General features: G+C 44.1%; 1 protein-coding gene across 4 annotated transcripts in view; it reads left to right on the forward strand.

Moving 5' to 3' along the window:
* C2CD3 (C2 domain containing 3 centriole elongation regulator) overlaps nt 1-22595 on the forward strand; it is an 82327-nt gene that overhangs the window by 34399 nt on the left and 25333 nt on the right. For all 4 annotated transcript variants that reach the window (XM_060682724.2, XM_060682722.2, XM_060682723.2 and 1 more), the window contains exons 19-28: nt 591-763; nt 1908-2031; nt 3337-3605; nt 5440-5517; nt 6723-7349; nt 9979-10278; nt 16248-16386; nt 17663-17727; nt 19178-19365; nt 20200-20300. In XM_060682724.2, coding sequence (XP_060538707.2) covers nt 591-763; nt 1908-2031; nt 3337-3605; nt 5440-5517; nt 6723-7349; nt 9979-10278; nt 16248-16386; nt 17663-17727; nt 19178-19365; nt 20200-20300 — 2064 coding nt within the window. The remainder of the gene's footprint in view (nt 1-590; nt 764-1907; nt 2032-3336; nt 3606-5439; nt 5518-6722; nt 7350-9978; nt 10279-16247; nt 16387-17662; nt 17728-19177; nt 19366-20199; nt 20301-22595) is intronic.

The raw sequence follows: 22595 nt of genomic DNA on the forward strand, positions 1-22595 counted from the left end.
TATTAAAATAATTAAATATTCTGGCCGTAAATTAAAACAACCCAATTTAAAATCAATTTAAAATTAAACTAAAAATTAAAATGATGCTTCCTAATTAGGTCATGCAACCTCTGCAAGAAAACAACCCAGCTCAGAGAGCACCAAGGGCCCCACAGCTGCTGTCGTCCTCCTCTTCCTCTTCCTTCTCTCCTCAAATCCCACTCTCTTCTAGCGCTGATGATGTTCCCTTGTTGGAATTCATGAAATGTTTGCCAGAAAATCTCCTAAGCTCAGAGACCATCAAGGAACCCCATAATCCTGCCTCCCCTCCCCTCTCTTCCTCCTAGTCTTCCATTCCACAAACCCCACTCCCTTTTAGCACTGATGCCGTTACCTAGTTGGGTCATGAAACGTCTGCAAGAAAACCGCCAAGCTCAGAGATCGCCAAGGACCCCACATTTCAACCCTGAGCCACAAATATCCTATCAGTTCATTTCTTACTGTGTTTTGCCCTTGACCCAAGCAACTTAGTTTCCTTTCACGTTGGCTCTCTCTTGTTTTCTCCAGCTGGATTGTAGTTTTGCAACCGTTTGGTGTCATCTCTTCCACAGGTACTACTATCCTAACGTCCGAGATCAGATGGTTGCCAGGGCGAGCTTGCCCCTCTCCCGTCTTTGTGCCATGGTCACCATGCAACACCGTCAGGAAGTGGGGATCCAGACTTTCCACCTGCCTGTCATGCCAAGAATCGGCAGCTCAGGCGAGCTCCATCCTCGGTCTTCAGGTAGGGGGAGACACCTGCTGCCCCAGAGCTAAGATGAGGGTTGATCGGGGCAAGAAACCATCTGCCCCGAGAAGAAGCTTAGATTTTCAGGCCTTCTGGGCCCACCAGAAGTAGGGAAACAGGCTGTTTTTTGCCTCCAAAGGACCTTGGGGGTGGGGGGGGGGTGGAGAAGGCCCGTTTTTTTGTTGTCCCCAGCCTCCAGAGCCTTTCTAGGAGTCTGGGGAGGGCGAAAATGGCCTCCCCCCCAACCTCATGGAGGCCAGAAAAGGCCAGTTTGCCAACTTCCGGTGGCCGTGCCGTCGCGTGCCAGGAACATGGGGGGGGGGTCACACGCGGGAACAGGGTGCATAGAATTATGGGTGTGGGCACACACACGCGTGTCACACACACACCCCTGCTCCTGGCACGTGATGGCAAAAAGGTTAGTCATCACTGCTATAGGGTTTCCTGCCTAAGCTGGGGGTTGGACTAGAAGACCTCCAAGGTCCCTTCCAACTCTGTTATTCTCTTCTATTCCATTCCATTCCATTTCCTTTTGTGTCCTTCCGACAAGCAGAGTCAATGGGGAAGCCAGATTCACTTAATAACCGTGTGACAAATTTAACCACTGCAGTCAATCACTCAGTTCAATGATTGTCTCACTTACCAACAGAAATTTGAAGCTCAATTGTGGCTGTAAATCAAGGACCACCCGTGTTGCATGGGCATTTGCGCTATGTATTACAATATTATCTTAATATTTGTGTTTCTTAAATAAATCGATCAATTCTGGCTCAAAAATCTACCTGGACGGGCACTCCAATGGCATCATCCAGCCGGTTGAAAGCTAATCAGGATTAGATCTGGATAAGACTCAACCAGTTTCCATACAGGTATTTTAACAGAGTTGGAAGGGACCTCGTAGGCCATCTAGTCCAACCCCCTGCCCAAGCAGGAGACCCTACACCATTTCTAACTTAACGACTGCAGTGATTCATTTACAGCCCACGGTGGAGAGAAAGGTCCCAAAATGGAGCAGAACTCACTTAACAAACGTTTTCACGTACCAGCAGAAATTTTGGGTGGTTGTAAGCCGAGGACCTGCTGTATTTAGCCACTGAAAGCTGAACCCGCCTTCTTCTTCTCTCCCTCTCCTTTTTCCCAGGTTTGTTCCAAGTGAGCGTAAAGTACCGACGCAGCTTGAAAATAACCGAAAACGGGCTAGCGGCCCAGACTGTTCCCATCTCCCTCCAAATCCATGCAGCGGCTGGCTTGCAAGCAGCAGCCAGGTGAGAAGGCAGCGAAAGCCCGATACAGGCGGTCCTTGACTTACAACAGTTCATTTAGTGACGGTCTGAAGTTACGACGGCACTGAAAAAAGTGACTGAGGACCGTTTTTCACACTTACGACCATTTACAGCACTCCTGCGGTCTGACTCATATTTATGACGGTCGCAGTGTTCCGGAGTCCCCTTTTGCAACCTTCCGACGAGCAAAGTCGATGGGGAAGCCAGATTTGCTTAACGACGGTGTTGTTACTAACTTAACAACCACGGTGATTCACTTAACAATTTATAACCACAATCGAGCCGAAAATCTCCATCGCTAAGCAAGAACGTTGTTGAGTGAGTTTTGTCCCATTTAGCGACCTTCCTTGGCAGTGGTTGTTAAGTCAATCACTGCAGTGGCTAACCGAGTCAAGCGGTCATTAAGTGAATCTGGCTTCCCCCATTGAATTTGCTTGTCAGAAGGTTGCAAAAGGGAATCACATGATCCTGTGACACTGTGACCGTCAACTATGAGTCAGTTGCCAAGGGTCTGAATTCACACCTGCACTCGTAGGTGTGAAAATACTCACAAGTCTCAGTGCCGTTGTGACTTCGAAGAGACCATGTAGGTGCAGCAACGTCGTAAGTCTGAAAAACATCCGTAAGTCACCTTTTTCACGACCATTGTAACTTCGAATGGTCACTAAGCAAGTGGTTGTAAGTCAAGGACAACCTGTGTGAATAAATCACATAAAAATAAATGATGAAAGAGAGGAGAGGGAGAAGAAGGATTGTTGTAAAACAAGGGAGATGAAATGGTAGAAGAGCAACCCCCAATATACTTAAATTGTTTAGGATGAAGACTGTATTAGTAGGAAAGTTAAAAGAAAATATGTATGTTAGATAAGAAACTGATCATTTAAGATATGTTTAAAAGAAAAAAACAAATTTTTAGGGTTAGGGTTAGGGTTTTAGTCCTGTGTTTAGGTGTTTCTATGTTTCGCTTCCTATATTGCTTTTCAACCATTATTGTGGGTTAATTTTATTTTTTTTATTTTATTTTAAACTAGGATGTCTTGAATTATCTAGGACCAGAATGTTTAGTATATTTTAATTGGTTTTTTTATTATTAACGTTTGTATTACATGTATTTTTATCGTTCGCTGTTCACCGCCCTGAGTCCCTTAGGAATAGGGCGGTATATAAATTTAATAAATAAATAAATAAAATAAATAAAATGAAGATTACTTTAAAAAAAAGAGAGAGAGAGAAAAGAATAAAACACTTTTTCAAAAAAAAAAAAAATCATTCCTTCTCGTCGCTTAGGGCGCTGGCCGAAAAGCACCCTCCGTTCCGATATAGTGCGGAAATTGGTCTCAACACCTACGTCTCGATACTCCTCCCCTTCCTTCCTGGGGCCGAGCCGCGCAGGACACGAACCGTGGCTCGCTCCTTCTGCCCCGCCTTCGACCATCACGTGGAGCTGCCCTGCCATCTCGTGGTCCAGAGGAGCAGCGGAGAAGCCTGCTGCCTGGGGGAACTCTTGCAGCGGTCGGAGGTGGTCTTCCACCTCTATCACCAGCCCCTCAACTCAGGTGCGACAAACGAATTGGGGTTCCGGTCGTTGAACTGCACAACTGAGCCCAAAGGCTGGCGGGAGGGGGGCATGGCTGCATCCACGCGTCTTCGGTTGTGAACGTTTTGTGGTGCTTTTGCACAACAGCTTCCCTTCACCTGATTGAGATGTTCTGTTCTGTTCTGTTCTGTTCTGTTCTATTCTATTCTATTCTATTCTATTTTCTATTCTATTCTATCCCATATTTCTGTTCTATTCTATTCTATTCTATTCTATCCCATATTTCTGTTCTGTTCTGTTCTGTTCTATTCTATTCTATTCTATTCTATTCTATTCTATTCTATTCTATTCTATTCTATTCTATTCTATTCTATTCTGTATTTTATTCTACTCTATTCCACTCCATTCTATTCTTTTCCTATACCGTTCTGTTCTCTTCTCTATTCTATACTACCTAGTAGAGTAGACGACTAGACTACCGTGTTTTTCCGAACACACGACCCACCCCAATAATAAGCCCAACCCTAATTTTTTAGGGGTAGCGTAATATTACCCCTACCCCGAAAATAAGCCCAGGGGGATGGACATGGCCAGCATGAGTGGCGGGGCAGAGGGGGGGGCAACTGTCCGGCTGCAGCTGCAGCCCGCTGGCTCCATGGGGCAGCACAAATACCGCTTTTGCCCTTCTCTTTCTGGGCACAGCGCTTCTGCATGTTCGGCCGCTTTTCCTGCTTTGCTTTTTCCCTCTTTTTGGGAGGCTCGAGGGATGCTTTTTGGCTCGCGGGAGAAAAATGGAGAGTGGGAACAGACTGCACAGACTGAGGGAAGTAAAACCGCCTCGAAAATAAGCCCAAGTGCTTATTTTCAAATCTAAAAGAAAATAAGACTCGGTCTTATTTTCTGAGAAACACAGTATACTATAACTATAACTATTGTGTTTCCCCGAAAATAAGACCCTGTCTTATATTTGTTTGAACCCTGAAATAAGCGCTTGGCTTTATTGCCATGTGCTCAAAAGTCCGATTGGGCTTATTATCAGGGGGTGTCTTATTTTGGGGGAAACAGGGTATCTATCTATCTTTCTATCATCTATCTATCATCTATCATCTATCATTTCTTTCCTCCTCCCTTCTTCCTTCCTTCCCTCTTCTCTTCTTCTTCCCTCCCTTGCATCTATCTATCTACCGTGTTTCCCGAAAATAAGACCCTGTCTTATATTTTTTTGAATCCTGAAATAAGGGCTTGGCCTTATTGCCATGTGCTCAAAAGTCCGATTGGGCTTATTATCAGGGGATGCCTTATTTTAGGTGAAACAGGCTATAACTATAACAACTATAACTATAACTATAACTATAATTATACGAATGATTGTAAGTCAAGGACCACCTGCAGTTGAACAGCTTAATTGTATGCTTACTAGTACAGATAGTCCTCAAGTTACAACCATAACAGAACCTGCCAATTATGGCCATAAATTGTGACAGTCGTAAAACGAGTCATCATGTAACCAAGTCGATTTTTGGCGACCTTCTTTTGCAGCAGTTGTTAAGCAAACAGTGCGGTCATTAAGCGAGCTTATTGGTTGCTGTGGAGCATTTTTGCCAAAGAACCAGAAATAAATGACGGTTTTCAGCAAAACCATCATAAGTTGTGGTGATGCGACTTGCAAGAGACGGGCATAAATTCAGATCGGTTGCCAAGCGCTCAAAATGGAACTCTGGGGGTTGAAGTCCCCAGGTCTTTAAAGTAGCCAAATTTGGAGACCCCTGCTCTCATATCGATAGTTCCCAGGGGGATGAATTCCCATTATGACGATGGAAAGTTTACGTCATAACCGTTATTTACTCTTGCAGCTCCAAGGGAAGCGCTAAAAGATTGCTTGCTGGGAACCGTGAGAGTTCCTACCAGAGACCTGCTGATTCGAAGATCAGGTAAAGACCACCTGGTTACACACTATGACCTCTACACTCGTCACAAGACGGGTGCACAACTTGGAGCAGATGGCATCTGTGGCCAGGAGGGTGGTCTTTTGCATAGGTTCACCGGGCGCGCCCTTCATCATTATTATTATTTATTGATTTTTGCATCCAGCCTTTATTATTCTTAGAAATACCTGGGGGCAGTGAACTTAACAAATACTCCTTCTTCCTCCTGTTTCCCCCCACAACAACAACCCTGTGAGTTGGGGTGAGAGGGAGGGACTGACCCAAAATCACCCAGTCAGCTTTCATGGATAAGGCGGGACTAGAACTCATCGTCTCCTGATGATTGGCTCCAAGACATCTAGACAGCTTTCATGCTTAAGGCAGGTCTAGACTTCACTGTCTCCTGGTGATTGGCCTAAAGTTACTCAGATGGCTTTCATGCCTAAGGCGGGACTAGAACTCACTGTCTCCTGGTAATTGGCCCAAAGTCATCCAGATGGCTTTCATGCCTAAGGCGGGACTAGAACTCCCTGTCTCCTGGTGATTGGCTCCCAAGTCATTTAGCCAGCTTTCATGCCTAAGGCAAATCTAGAACTCACAGTCTCCTGGTGACTGGCCTGAAGTCCCCCAGCCGGCTTTCATGCCTAAGGCGGCACTAGAACTCATAGTCTCCTACTCTCTAGCTTGGCACCTCAACCAATAGTCCAAACTGTCTCCCTTTCCTGAACTGGGTAGCCCTTTGAACATTTACTCATGCCCTGGTCACCTCATGACTACACTTTTCATGGGGGGCCACCCTTGAAGACTACCCAGAAGCTACCCCTGCATCGAAATTCAGCGGTGCCCTCAGGAATGGCTGCATGTCAGCATGCTTAGATGCCAGCACTGCTGCTTGAGCAGTGCCCGGAATGCCAGTCGGCCTCTAAATCAGGGGTCTCCAACCTTGTCAACTTTAAGACTTGTGGACTTCAACTCCCAGAATTCTTCAGCCAGCAAATTCTGGGAGTTGAAGTCCACAGGTCTTAAAGTTGACAAGGTTGGAGACCCCTGCTCTAAATCCTTGTGTAGGGCCTGGATATCTGAGAGACAGTTAGGAAATTGCCAGCCAGGCTGGAAGGAGAGATCAAACAAGGGCCTTTGCAAAACGAACGATAGAAATTATATTTTTTATTTTTATGACAAGAACTTCTTCTCTTTGCGTTTCCTCGCAGGTCTGAGAGGTTGGTACCCCGTCATCCTCCCAGAGGATCTCTTGGCATCTCAGCCTTCTAACGTCACGCAGAGCATCGTCGGAGGTTTGGAGATTTCGGTTGCTTTTGTTCACCCCGGAGACCGAGAGCGTGTTCTGGAGACTGCCAACCGTTTAGGGTGGAACTGGAAGGAAACCTACTCTGAGGATCCGTGGGAGGATAGCGAGAGTGAAGGCCAGGCCCCTTCGACACCGGTCCACGTGACTATTTCTACTCCTCGGTTGTGGTTACCGCTACAGAGCATGCTACTCGCAGGAGAAGCACACTTAAATAAAAGCGTCTATTGCTACCTTCGCTACAAACTCTACGATCAAGAAGCCACTTGGTCTTCACTTAGGAGGCCAAAGTTAACAGAAGGCGAAAAACACGGGATTGTGATGTTTAGGAAACCCAACCGAACGGAGCTCCGGTCGAGTCCAGCATTATTCTGGTACTTTAGGGAAGAGAAACTGGAAGTCCAGGTGTGGCGAGCTTATGGCAAAGATGGCGATGTGGAAAGGCCGCTGGATACCGACCGCTTGATTGGATCAGCCTACGTGGACCTGGCGCCGCTGGTGGACAGTTCACGGAAAAAGAAAACTGTCAGTGGTATGTTTATCTTCGAGACCGCCTTCTGCCGCATAGCTCCCAGCGACCGGTAGGATCCCACAGAGTTGGTCTCCTCCGGGTCCCGTCAGCTAAACAATGCCGGCTGGTGGGCCCGCGGGGGAGGGCCTCCTCTGTGGCTGCCCCAGCTCTCTGGAACCAGTTACCTCCTGAGGTCCGGACCATCCCCACCCTATTGGCCTTCCGGAAAGCAGTGAAGACTCTGGCTCTTCCGGCAGGCCTGGGGCCGTTGATCTCGCTCTTGCGATCCGGCGAGATCCGGCCATGAATGGCGTGAATGGGTTTTAATGTCTTTAATGTTTTTAATGTTTAAGTGTTTTTATAGTGATTTTTTGAGTGTATTGTGAGCCTCCCTGGATCTTCGGAGAGGGGCGGCATATAAATTGAATGAATGAATGAATGAATGAATGAATGAATGAATGAATGAATGAATGAATAAAATAAAATAAAATAAAATAATAAAATAAAATAAAATAAAATAAAATAAAATAAAATAAAATAAAATAAAATAAATAAAATAATAAAATAAAATAATAAAATAATAAAATAGAATAATAAAATAATAAAATAATAAAATAAAATAATAAAATAAAATAATAAAATAAAATAAAATAATAAAATAAAATAAAATAATAAAATAAAATAAAATAAAATAAAATAAAATAAAATAATAAAATAATAAAAAAAATAAATAAAAAATAAATAAATAATGATGGTTTTAGAGGCATCCGCTAGCCTGGTTCTCAGAAAAATGGGTAGTCCTCGACTTTACGACCACAATTGAGGCCAAAATTGTGAGTTTTGCTCCGTTTTATGATCTTTCTTGGCACAGTGGTTAAGTTACTCACGGCAGTTGTCAAGTTACCCTGTCTTCCTGAAAATAAGACCTCCCCGGATAATAAGCCCAATCAGCCTTTTGAGTGCATGTGCTAAAATAAGCCCCCCCCTGCCCTGAAAATAAGCCCTCCCCGAAAATATTAAACCACATGTGCAGCTGGTCCCCACCATTTCCTCTGGTTAGGGTTAGGGAGACAGAGCTGGAAATCAGGTAACACAGCAAGAGGATCCCCGTCTTGCGCCACGCGCCCCAAAAGACCTTTCCGAAAATAAGGCCAAGCGCTTATTTTGGGGTTCAAAAAAATATAAAACAGGATCTTATTTTCGGGGAAACACGGTAGTCACACAGTTATAAGTGGCTTCCCCATTGGGTTTGCTCGTGAGAAGGCTCTCTCTGGAGATTCTCAGCCGTCCAGGTCAGGGTTGTCCCAAAGGTCCTTTTTTTTCAAGAGGTAACTGGACTTTCTGGTTTTTCTTTGAAGATGTTTCGCTTCTCATCCAAGAAGCTTCTTTAGCTCTGACTGGATGGTGGAGGATGGAAGGACTTATATTCCTTGTAGACTGCTGATCATTTGCATCCTTTTAGAAGGTCATTGAGGCCACCGGGAGGTTTACCTGTGTCACCTGAGTGGTGCAAATGAGTGTGGAGCCTTCCTGGAACTGCTGAAAGGACTGTGTGGTAGACTGAAGATAGATGATGTCATATCCTTCTCCTCCCTGTTGAATTTTGACCTAGACGGCCTCTTTGACTCCTCTTTCAAACCAGCAGTGCTCTCTGTCCAAAATGTGGACTTTGCTGTCTTCAAAAGAGTGGCCTTTTTGTAAAAAAAAAACACACAGATGAACTGCTGAATCTAGTCCTAGTTTGTTCTCCTCTGTTGTGCCATGCACTTATGAAGTGGCTGTTTTGTTTCCCCAGTGTATAGATCTACACCTGGCTTACTGCATGTACCACGTTGTTCAGTTTGTGTCTGGGTGTTTTATCTTTGGGGTGGACAAGCTTCTGCCTTAGTGCCTACTTGTGAGAAGGCTGTAGCAAGAAAGTAGTAAGGTAGAGCAACGCTCATTTAACAACTTCCTTGCTCAGCAATGGAAATTTTGGGCTCAACTGTGGTCATGTTGTGGTCCACCAGCAGCCTGCAGAGTTGGCAGCAGAGTTGAACAGTGTGGAGGCTGGGGAGGACCATGGGCCAGTCCTGGAGTCTGGGGAGGCCTGGATGAGGGCTCTGCGTCGGAGGCAGAGATGGGGCCAGGGCCATCTGGGAGTGATGCGCGGACTCCAGAGCCCCCAGAGTCGGACAGCAGAGAGGCAGAGGAACAGGAGGAGCCTGTTCCTAGTGCGTGCATGCGCAGAGCTGCCAGAAGGCAAGAGCAGCTAAAACAAAAGGGACGACTCGGGAGTAAGGCCGGGAGATGATTGGCCCCTCCCATATGGCTTAAAAGAGCAGAAAAGGCTCTTGGGCTCTTTGTAGGAAAGCAACGTTGCTAAATCTGTTTCCAGTCAGCATCTCTTGTTTCTGAACTTCGTGAGGCTTTGCCAGGAAAGAAAGGCCTTTGGCAGGGTGCCAAAGAAGATAAAAGTTTGTGATAAGGCCGAAGGACTTTTTCTGAAGGACTTGTTTTGGAATTAATTGGGACTAAGCTGGGTATGAAGTAATTCTCAGCTGTTATAATAAAATAGCTTTGTTTGGGACTAATTGTTTTAAGAGCAGTTTTTTCTCACAGGGGCGAGATCTGCCTTTCGAATGAGCCTCACTTCCTCCCCTTCTCGCAGGTGTCTTTCCTTTGTTCCGACGAAACGCTGCCAACCTGGGGGGAGCCGCGCTGCGTGTTCACATTACGGTGACACCTGCTGGTCCATGTGGAGGACCTGGGAACCGTGAAGATGACAGGGACAGCAGCAGCAACAGCGTTGAAGAAGAGAAGAAGGCAGCGGAGCAGGAACCGGAAGTCCGCCCGGAAGCAAATCCTTCCGTCGACGAAGTCCCCCAGGACAAACCTCCTGCCAGTGACCCGGAGAACACGTTCGCTGTGAGCGTTCTCGTGGAAAGAGCCATGCACCTAAGCTTAAAAGGTAAGCAGGTGTCAGTCCTGCCTCATCTGGAACCTCTAAGCGAGAAAGACCCTTGACTCCCTTCATTGAGAAAGGTATCGTCTACTAAAGGTCAAGTGTAAAGAAAAGCCAGAACTGATAATTGCGTGCCAAATCCCTAGGTATAATTTTCCCCTCCCAGACACTTCTCATCGCTGCTTCCCCACCCCCACCCCCATCGTTCAATGGGGGGGGGACCAGCCCCAAAGTGTGAAAAACGATCATAAGTCACTATTTTCTTTTTTTTTCTTTTTTTGGTTTTAAAAAACAAACTTTATTAAACATTTAAAAACGAAATGCTACATATATATACACTAAACACATATATATCCATATAAACAACACTACATAAAAAGAAAAACAGGAGCCTGGATAGTTCTGCAGACTAAAAGCACTGTAATTTAACTCCAGCTGTCTGCAATTAAAGTAAGTTCGAATCTCGCCAGGCTCAAGGTTGACTCAGCCTTCCATCCTTTCTAAGGTAGGTAAAATGAGGACCCAGTTTGTGGGGGCAATAAGCTGACTTTGTATAAAAATATACAAAAGTATGAAGTCTATTGCTTAACGCGTTGTAAGCCGCCCTGAGTCTCCGGAGAAGGGCGGCATATAAATCATTTTAATAAAAAAAAAAAGTGACTTTAGTCACATATCCATTGTCTTATTGACGGTGCATTTTTATTTTTTTTTTAGTTTTTGTTATTCAGAATTTTACATTTCCCTTCATTTCTCCGATTTATCCAATCATACCATCTATTCCATGCTATATAATATTTTGAGTCTACCTTATCTTTCAATTCAAAGGTTAATTTATCCATTTCCACACAATTATAGATTTTTTGGGGGGGATTATCAGTTGTTCTGTTGGCAAGTTGATCAGTTTTCCAACATTGAGCTATAACCCCAATCTGGCCGCAGTGATTATACGTAGTATTAAGTACTTTCTTTCTTTTTTTATAATTTTCTTTAATAATCCCTAGTTAAAAAAAAATTCTGGTTTAAATTCTAGGCTCCAGCTGGTCCAGAACGCGGCCGCGCGGGGGATTTTGGGGGCGACGAGGCGCTCCCATGTGACACCTCTCCTGCGCGAGCTGCACTGGCTCCCGGTGGTCTTCCGGGTGCGCTTCAAGGTGTTAGTGACCACCTTTAAAGCGCTCCATGGCTTAGGGCCAGGGTATTTACGAGACCGCCTTCTGCCACCAATAGCCTCCCACCGGCCAGTACGCTCGCACAGAGTGGGCCTCCTCAGGGTGCCGTCCGCCAGACAATGTCGCCTGGCGACCCCCAGGGGGAGAGCCTTCTCTGTGGCGGCGCCCACCCTCTGGAACAACCTTCCCCCAGAGTTACGCACAATAACAGACCTCCGGATTTTTCGTCGGGCCCTGAAAACCTATTTATTTCAACTAGCTGGGCTGGCCTGAGTTAAATTTTAAATTGATTTTAAATTGGGTTGTTTTAATTTACGGCCAAAATATTTAATTATTTTAAACTGTTTTTAAATTTTGTATGTTCTGTTTTTTACTTTGGCTGTTCACCGCCCTGAGTCCTGTTTGGAGAAGGGCGGTATAGAAATGGAAACAAATATAAATATAAATATATTTTTTCCGACGTTATTTCTATTAGCCAAATAAGTCACTATTTTCAGTGCCGTTGTAACTTCAAACGGGCCCCAAGTGAGGTGTTGTTACCTGTACAATAAAATGCAAGCGTTTGCAATCCATCCAAGCTGGAGGTGGAAGAGGGCAGCCACGGAACAACCCTTTGTTCTGCTTTTTGCTTCTGGTGACCTTATTCCTAGAATTTCCTCCCACATCAGTGTGTTGTCTTGGCCTTTCCTTGCGCTGTGCTCCAAGAACATCCGTTTCTCAAAAAACCTCCCGATCGTTCCATCCTGATGCGCTCCAATAATCCGTGCCGAATGCCAGCACACACAACTAGATTAAACTGGATTAATCAAGGAAGCAACTTTTTCCATATTTCTCCCAAGGAAGGTTTTTTTTGATCAACAGCTGGCTTCCAGAGCGGTACAGCTTAACACCGGGTTAAAGAACAGTTGGGAAATTATGCTCAAGAGTTTCCTCCCCGTGGCTCAAAGTACCCCCTGCCCGCCTCATTCTTGCACTGCTAACACATTCCTCCTCCTAAGTTTTTTTTTTTATTATTTTATTTTATTTTTCTGCTTTCAGGAGGAACTACTAAGTGCTCCAGCAAATTGTCTTTTTCAGGAGTTGTTCCTACAAATACGAAATAAAGGCCAGATTTGTCCACTTGCAGCTCAGCTTGGATCAGAACTATTTGAAACTGACCGGTTGTTTATTTATTTATTTATTTATTTATTGGTTCGATTTATATGCCGCCCTTCTCCGGAGACTCAGGGCGGCTTACAATGCGTTAAGCAACAGCCTTCATACTTTTGTATATACCTGCTTAGTAGGGCTTTCGCCCCCCCCCCCAAGCGGTGTTCTTTTTTTTATACAAAGTCAGCTTATTGCCCCCACAATCCGGGTCCTCATTTTACCTCCCTCGGAAGGATGGAAGGCTGAGTCAACCTTGAGCCTGGCGAGATTTGAACTCGCAGTAATTGCAGACAGCTGGTGTTACTTAACAGCGCTTTAGTCTGCTGCACCACCAAGCCTCTTATGCAGGCTCATCTCTGTAGGGAGGAGAGATTGATCAGAAAAGAAAGGATTTATACAAGATTTTTTTTTTCTCAATTTACGACCATCCGCTCTAGTGACCGTTCGAAGTCACAGCGGCACTGGGGGAAAAAGTGACTTAACGGCCGTTTTCCACACTTAACGGGGATTTCCATCATCCCCGTGGTCACGTGATCAAAATTTGGATGCACGGCAACCGGTTCATACTTACGACGGTTGCAGTGCCCTGCGGTCATGTGATCAACTTTTGCGACCTACTGACATGCAAAGTCAATGGGGAAGCCAGATTCACTTAACGACCGTGTCACAAACTTAACAGCTGCAGTAACTCATTTAACCACTGTGGCTAGAAAGGTCGTAAAACAGGGCAGAACTTACTTAATAACCATGTTACCCACTTAAGGACTGCAGGGATTCACTTAACTGTGGTGAGAAAGGTTGTAAAATGGAGCAAAACTCACTTAATAACCATGTTACCCACTTAAGGGCTGCAGTGATTCTCTTAACGGTCGCAAGAAAGGTGGTAAAACGGGACAAAACTCACTTAACGACCATGTTACCCACTTAAAGACTGCACTGGTTCACTTAACTGCTGCATCGGAAATTTTGGGCTCAATTGTGGTCATAAGTGGAGGACTGCCTGTATATATTTCACTAAATTTAACCAAGTTTGTCTCCTCATATATGATAAGAGTCCCTTGGGAGTTGGGCGGCATAGAAATGCGACAACATAAATAAATAATAAATAAGATAATGTCATAAAACAAGGCCAGTTTAGACATTTGAAATACATTTAAAAAAAAAAAAAGATCAGTTAAACAGCATTATATAAAATGGTTTAAATAAGAAACACCCTCCCAGATTTCAAGAACAAACACTTAGTGATTATTAACTATTGGAAGGAAAGGAAAAACGAGCTGTCAAAACATTCTTTATAATGTTAATGCTTTACTTTATTTTTACTTTACTTTTACCTTGTTTCAGCAGCTTTTTTCTTCTCTCTGCAATCTTTATTCTTTATCACCCTCTTGAAATGTGTGTGGCAATGATATGCTTGTCATAAAGGCTGTATTTTCGGGGGGGGAAGAGAAGTGAAAACGGTGGCTTCAGTGGCATCGCTGTGGCCATCCTTTTGACTTCAATTTTGAGACCCATCTACCCTACAAATCTGTGTTAGATGTTAGATGTTTCGTTATATTAGATATGTAGTATGGCTGGATTACTATTATCCTTCTCATCTTTTTTTACTACCTTCTCTTATTGGTGTAATCATTATGATTATATCACTTAGTAGTTGTTTCTTGGTAAACTCAGAGCTTCTGCACCAGAGACAAATGCCTGGTGTATATTCTCCTATTTTAATTCTGATTCTATTCTGATTCTATTCTAATTCTATTCTATTAATATTCTTAAAAGAAATTTGTTTTGGAAGATGGATTTTGTCCATTTCTTTTTGAATGGGTTTCATCACTTGGAAACCTGACATTTCTATTCTTTCTTCTATTCTGTTCTATTCTTTTCTCTTTTCTTCTAATTGTATTTCTATTCTATTCCTTATTCTATTCTATTCTGTTCTATTCTATTTCTTATTCTATTCTATTCTATATATTTTCTCTATTCTATTCTAATTCTATTCTATTCCACTCCACTCCATTCCACTCCACTCCATATTGGTCAAGGCCATAGCTGCAGAGTTTTATTACAAGAGCATCCAGGATTTTGCAGTAAAAACCAGAAGTGGGTAGAGTTGCTTATTTTTATATAATACCTTTCTTTGGGCAAGGATGAGGACATGCCTTAGTTGAAAGTACAGTGGGCAGGGGCTGGAGAAGGCCAGCCATTGGTGCAAGAGAAACAGGAGTCAAAAGGCCACCCAGGGCAGAAAAACAGGCTTAGCATCCTAGGAAAAAGTTTAATACTATTATCTGGGGTTGTTTTTTTTTTACTCCTCTGTAGCACCCTGGTCACTAGAGGAGAATCTGCAGCGAAATGCGACTACCGAAAACAAAGAGGTCGTGAATCCTTGACTTACGACCACAACTGAGCTCCAAATTTCCATTGCTAAGCAAGGCAGCCGTTAAGTGAGTTTTGCTCCATTTTACGTCCTTTCCTGCCAGGTTTGCCTTTCAGTACCACGGTTGTTGAGAGAATCTGGCCTCCCCCATTGACGTTGCTTGTCAGATGTTTGCAAAAGGGGATCACAAATGACACCCCCCCTCCCCCGGACACTGCAACCGTCATAAATACAAGTCAGTTGCCAACCGTCTGAATTTTGATCACATGACCTTGGGAATGCTGCAATATGTTGTTACTTCGAAGAGTCATTAAACAAATGATTGTAAGTCGAGTACCACATGTGCAGAGAGTCCTCAACTTACAACCGTGCATTTAGGGACCGTTCGAAGTTACAACGGCACTGAAAAAAAGTGACTTACGACCAATTTTCACACTTACGACCGTTGCAGCATCCCCATGGCCACGAGATCAAAATTCAAAAGCTCGGTGACTGGTTCATCTTTACGACGGTCGGAGCATCCCAGGGTCATGTTTTGCGACCTTCTGGTAAGCAAAGTCAGCAGGGAAGCCAGATTCACTTAACGACAGTGTGACTCACTTAACGACGGCAGTGATCCACTTAACTGCGGCAAGAAAGGTGCTAAGATGGGGCAAAACTCGGTTAACAAACGTCTCGCTTAACCCGCTAAGAATGTCAACTTCCATTTCTCCAAAGAAACTTAAACTCCGAATGTGGCTGGTAAATCCAGATTTTTCACTATAAACCCTGTGCAGGAAACCAGAGCCATAAAGTCGTTCCCAGCCCAGACCTCTTTCACCTTAGGTCTCCTGCCTTGAGCAGGGGGTTGGACTAGAAGACCTCTGAGGTCCCCCCCACCTCTACGATTCTATGTTCTGTTAAAGCAATTTTTCAGGTTTCCTGATCATCCTGTTGTCGGGAAACCATTCAGGTTAAAAGTTAAAACAACGGATGGAAACTAATCCAGGAGAGAAGCAGCCTGGAATTAAGGAGAAACGTCCTAACAGTGAGGACAATTAATCAGTGGAACTGCTTGCCACTAGAAGTTGTGGGTGCTCCATCACTGGAGGTTTTTAAGAAGAGACTGGACACAAATTTGTCTGAAATGGTATAGGATCTCCTGCTTGAGCAGGGGGTTGGACTAGAAGACCTCCAAGGTCCCTTCCCGCTCTATTCTGATTGACTTTTGTTTCTTTGGTCGTGAAATTGTCGTGGAACGCAAACTGACAACTGCAAACTGATTCTAAATTATTCGGTTTCAGGGAGTCCCCTTGCAGAGCGGGGAGTAACGTCGCCCTGTAGCTACGTGTCTTTCGTGGCCACTGATGTCGATAACCCGATCACCACCGCAACAGTAGAAAACACAGATTCTCCCGTTTGGGATTTTCAGCACCAGACAAGGTATGTAAGACATCAGGAATATGTCAGACACGTGTCCCAAAGGTGCTTTTTTTCAGGAGGGAATTGGACTTTCTTGTTTTTTTCTTTGGAAGATGTTTTGCTTCTCCTCCAAGGAGCTTCTTCAGCTCTGACAGGATAGTAGGGAACAGAAGGATTTACATATATTCCTTGCAGAAATCCTTCCATTCCCCACTATTATTCACTAGGTAGAAAACTCAGAGATTAGAAGTAAACTCCAGACCTACCACAGTTTTGTCGTTTTGCCAACCTGGGCTCTTCATATAGGATAGACTGCCCTGGTTCCTGGAGGATTGTTAGAACTTTTTTTTTTTTTAAATTGATTTATATGCCGCCGTTCTCCGGAGACTCAGGGCGGCTTACAGTGCGTTAAGCAATAGCCTTCATCCTTTTGTATATTTACACAAAGTCAGCTTATTGCCCCCACAAACTGGGTCCTCAATTTACCTACCTTAGAAAGGATGGAAGGCTGAGTCAACCTTGAGCCTGGTGAGATTCGAACCTGCAGTAATTGCAGGCAGCTGTGTTAATAACAGGGTGCTTTAGACCACTGCTACCAAGGCTCTTTGCAGACTGTCCAAGGAACTTCTTCTTCAACATAATTGGAGAGAATCAGATTGACGCAAGCGTCTACCCAAGTAGTCCTCGATTTACAACCATTCATTCAGTGACCGTTCGAAGTTACAACGGCACTGAAAAAAGCGACTTAACAACCGTGTTTCACATTTACAACCATTACAGCATCAGGTAATCAAAATTCGGACGCTTGGCAACTGACTCGTAGTTATGACGGTCGCAGTGTCCCGGGGTCGCGTGATCACCTTTTGCGACCTTCCGACAAGCAAAGTCAAGCCAGATTCCCTTAACAACCATGTGACTCACTTAATAACGGCAGTGATTCGCTTCACAACTGCGGCAAGAAAGATGGTAAAATGGGGCAGAACTCACTTAACACATGATTTTATTTATTTATTTATTTATTGGTTCGATTTATATGCCGCCCTTCTCCGGAGACTCAGGGCAGCTTACAAATGCATTAAGCAATAGCCTTTATACTTTTGTATATACCTGCTTAGTAGGGCTTTCGGCCCCCCCTGTGGCTAAGCTGTGACTTGCTTAGCCACAGAAATTTTTGGGCTCAATTGTGGTCGTATGTCGAGGACTGCCCGTATACCAAAAAAAAAAACATGCTAGGAAGTGATATTTCCTCCAGCTGTCGTTTAAATATATTTCTGATTTCTTTTTTGATTCTTTGCAGACTCTCCAAGGAACTGCTGCTGGATTCCCAGAAAACTCTGGTCTTCAAAATATGGCATAAAGCAGGTACCCCTGTCACTAATCGGAACTCCTTCGCAACAAGCAACTTCTAACCGTAACATAGCAATCTTTCTTAAAAATCGGTTGATTGCGAGCTAGCTGACTATCCATCCTGTGCTATTAGTATTTATTATTGCTCATGTGTAGCTGTAAATGGCTACAGGTAATTCTCGACTTTGACTTTAACTTTGTCAGAAGATTCCTAAGAAGGTCGCAAATGATAGTCCCAGGGATCTTGGGATGCTACACAAACCAACATGAATACATGTCAGTTGCTAAGCACCCAAAAGTTTGTTCACACGAATCCTTTGGGGATGCCGCAACAATCCATCATAAGGATGAAAAACTGGTCCTCGGTCACTTTTTTCCTATGCCGTTGTAACTTTGAAGCATTAAACGAATGGTCGTAAGTCAAGGACTGCCTGTACTGTTAACTGGCCAAGTATCTCGGCAGCCATGTGTATTTCCTTTGGATGCTTTTATTGTTTTTAGAACGCTTTTACATCCTTTTCATTGTTTTTATACTTTTGGAATTGTACGCCACCCAAAGTTTTTGATGGGTGGCAGGCAGGCAGGCAGGAAGGAAAGAAAGAAAGAAAAAGAAAGAAAGAAAGAATATGAGGGAGGGAGAAGAACGAGTGGGAGGAAGTGAGGTGAAAGAGAGAAAGGAGGAAAGAAGGAAAGGAAGGAAGGAGGAAGGAAAGAAAAAGATAATGTGAGGGAGGGAGAAGAACGAGTGGGAGGAAGTGAGGTGAAAGAGAAAGGAAAGAAGGGAAGGAAGGAAGGAAAGAAAAAGGAAATGTGAGGAAGGGAGAAGAACGAATGAAAGTGAGGTGAAAGAGAAAGGAGGAAAGAAGGGAAGGAAGGAAAGAAAAAAAGGATGTGAGGGAGGGAGAAGAACGAGTGGGAGGAAGTGAGGTGAAAGAGAAAGGAGGAAAGAAGGGAAGGAAGGAAAGAAAAAGAAAGAATGTGAGGGTGGAAGGAAGAGGTGAAAGGAGGAAAGAAGGGAAGGAAGGAAGGAAGGAAGGAAGGAAGGAAGGAAGGAAGGAAGGAAGGAAAAAAACGAACAAACAAATGAATAAATAGCTTCTGTGTTTGAAAATGAAGTCTTCCCTTTTACAAAGCAAGGGAAGTATATTTTTAAAAATTCCCAATTGCTTGCAACTAACCATGTTTGAGGGTGTTTTTAATTGCTGTTTGAAAGGTGCATATATCTGATAATGGGAGCTGTAGTCTGGGTCATTTAGAAGAAGGTAGATTAAACTAGAGCCTTCAAAGTTAACACGTGATCATTTTCTACTCAGTCGACCGCCTTTTCCCTCGGTGCCCTTGTCCATTTGGCTTTCTTAGAGGCCGACGTTTGGAATGGGGCACAAACCAAGGTTTCTTACGGCAAGGTGCAAATTGTAATTGCTGAGATGTCTCGCGTGCTTTTTACACGCCGTTTTCCCTGCAGACGTTGAACGAGTGATAGGATTTGCATCGGTGGACCTCTCCCCCCTGCTCTCCGGCTTCCAGTACATCTGCGGCTGGTACGACATCACCGACCTGACCGGGCAGTGCCGAGGGCAGGTCAAAGTCGCCGTCTCTCCACTCGAAAATATCGCTCACCTGAAAGAAGAAAGGCAGGCAAGAAGCTGCCAGGTAAAAACACCAGAATCCGCTGTATGTACCGTTCCCCGTTTCTCTTCGGCGAGTCTGCTTGTTGCGCGGACAAAACTGCCTGTGAAAGTTTTTTATTTATTTATTGTTTTATTTATGTATTTATGTATTGTTTTATTTAAGGTGTAATTGTTTAATTAATGTATTGTTTTGTTTATTGTTTTATTTTATTTATTTTTGTTTTGCTTTGTTTTGTTTATTTTTGTATTTATTCATTTATTTATTGTTTTCTTTATTCGTTTATTTATTATTCCAGTCAATTATTTTTTGGTTTGTTTTTTTTTTACTTTCTTTAAAAATTTATTTATTGTTTATTTATTTATTCTCGATTTCTTTCTTTCCTATTTCTTTATTGACTACAGGTAATCCTCGACTTACAACCATTTGTTTAGTGATCATTCAAAGTTACGACAGCACCCAACAATGTGACTTAGGACCGTTTTTTTCCACACTTACTGCTGCTGTTGCAGCATCCCCCGTGGTCACATGACCAAATTTCAGATGCTGGCTCGTATTTATGACCGTCACAGTGTCCCCGGGGGGGTGTCACGTGATCCCCTCTTGCGACTTTAACAACTGTGTCATAAAATGGGGCAGCATTCACTTAAGACATGCCTCGCTTAACAACAGAAAATTTGGGCTCAATTGTGGTCGTAAGTCGAGGACTACCTATATTGAATTTCCTGGAAAACTCAAGAACTTAAAAGAATTAAAAAATTGTATACTTCTGGCAAGCTACTTTTGCCAGATCCTAATAAACCGATTGTCCAATTGTAGGTTGTTGCAGGTTCCCATTTAAGGCCTTTTGTCTTGCAGGCCAGGGACTCGTATTCTTCATTCTCATCCTTCTCCACCAGAGGCGCCCCCAAACTTTCAGGTTCTCCATGGAAGAGCCCGGAAGCTTCCGGTCACGCGAGGTAAGACAAAACCAGAGGCGGATGTTTCCAGGGCTGCAAAATTACTGCATAGCGTTACACTTATTTCGTCCCAGGCATTTATTGGCAGGGGTCTTCCGTTTATGGTGGATCTGATGTGTTTTCCCCAAATTCCGAAACACTAAAATTTGATATTCTGCCTCCTCTGCTGCGTCACGTAACAGTGAGATGGGTGGCACATACATTTAAATAAATAAATATTCTTTACCAATACCCTGTTTCCCCCAGAATAAGACATTATTCGGCCGCGGCGGGTAGTTACGGGAGCTGCATGGCGCTCCCATACAACACCTCTCCGGCATGAGCTGCACTGGCTCCCGGTGGTCTTCCGGGTGCGCTTCAAAGTGCTGGTTATCACCTTTAAAGCGCTCCATGGCATAGGACCTAGATATCTTCGAGACCGCCTGCTGCCAGCGACGGCCTTCCATCGACCCGTGCGCTCCCACAGAGAGGGCCTCCTCAGGGTGCCATCAGCCAAACAATGTAGGCTGGTGGCCCCCAGGGGGAGGTCCTTCTCTGTGAGGGCTCCCACCCTCTGGAACCAACTGTCCCCAGAGATAAGGAGAATCCAAGTCCTCAGTGCCTTCCGCCGTACCCTTAAAACTTTCTTTTTCCAGCAAGCCGGGCTGGCCTAACACTTTTAAATGTTTTTAATTGGTTTGTTATTGTTTTTGATTATGGGGCCAAATTTATATATATTCTTTTAATAGTTTTTAATGTTTGTAGTTTATGTTTTTATTTCGCTGTACACCACCCTGAGTCCTCAGGGAGAAGGGTGGTATATAAATCGGATATAAATAAATAAATAAAATAAAAATAAATTATCCCCTGATAATAAGCCCAATGGGGCTTTTGAGCGCATGGCAATAAGGCCAAGCGCTTATTTCAGGGTTCCAAAAATATAAGACAGGATCTTATTTTGGGGGAAACACGGTAGTAGAGAATATTTGTCACTCAGGGTTAAACTCTGGGTGCTCCCTGAGCATGGTTGCATCCTTGCAGACATTTCATGACCCAACAAAGTAACTTTATCACTGCTAGAAGGGAGTGGGGTGTGTGGAGAGGAGGAAGAGGAGAAGGAGTGTGGAGCCCTTGGTGCCCTCTGAAGCTTGGTGGTTTTCTTGCAGGAGGTTCATGACTCAACTCCAAAACATCACCAGTGTTATAGCACTAATATTTCTATACCTTTTCTTCCTTCTCCTCCTCCTCCAACCCAATCACTTTCTAGCACTGATGATATTACCTAGTTGGGTCATGAGACATCTGCAAGAAAACCACCAAGCTCAGAGAGCACCAAGATCCCCACAGTCGTTCTCCTCCTCCTCCTCCTCCTCCTCCTCCTCCTCCTCCTCCTCCTCCTCCTCAACTCCACTCCCTTCTTGCACTGATGAAGTTGGTTGGGTCATGAGACGTCTGCAAGAAAACCACCCAGCTCAGAAGCGCACCAAGGACCCCACAGTCATTCTCCTCTTCCTCCTCCTCCTCCTCCTCCTCCTCCTCCTCCTCCTCCTCCTCCTCAACTCCACTCCCTTCTTGCACTGATGAAGTTACCTAGTTGGGTCATGAGACGGCTGCAAGAAAACCACCAAGCTCAGAAGCGCACCAAGGACCCCACAGTCGTTCTCCTCCTCCTCCTCTCCCCAAACCCCACTCCCTTTTAGCCCTGATGAAATTACCTTGTTGAGTCATGAAACGTCTGCAAGAAAGCAAGACGGCATCACCCCACAGTCCTCCTCCTCCTCCTCATCTCATCCTCCATAAACCCCATTCCCTTCTAGCACTGATGATGTTACCTAGTAGGGTCATGAAACGTCTGCAAGAAAGCAACCAATCTCAGAGAGCACCCAAGGACCCCACTTTCTTTACTGTTGTTTAATGGCACACGAGTGCGCATATTTTTGGAGCTGCCGTACCTAGTCGTGTCTAACATTTCTTCATAATGTGCATTTTCAGTTCTGTATAGCGTGTTCCGTCAAACCTGTTTTATTTGGTTCTTTATCCACCATTTCATTTTCTTATTTCTTATTATTATTTCTTATTATTTATTGAATTTTTATACCGCCCTTCTCCCGAAGGACTCAGGGCGGTGCACAACCACAATAAAAACAGCAGTAAATAAAAGTTAAAATTAATTTTCTCCTCCTCCACAAACCCCATTCTCTTCTAGCACTGATGATGTTACCAAGTTGGGTCATGAAACGTCTGCAAGAAAGCTAAAAGTTAAAATTAAAAGTTAAAATTTTCTTCACTTGTGGTTTAGGGGCTTTTAGAATACAT

This window comes from Pantherophis guttatus, chromosome 5, assembly GCF_059756535.1.
Source record: "Pantherophis guttatus breed Tessera chromosome 5, ASM5975653v1, whole genome shotgun sequence".
NCBI lineage: Eukaryota > Metazoa > Chordata > Lepidosauria > Squamata > Colubridae > Pantherophis > Pantherophis guttatus.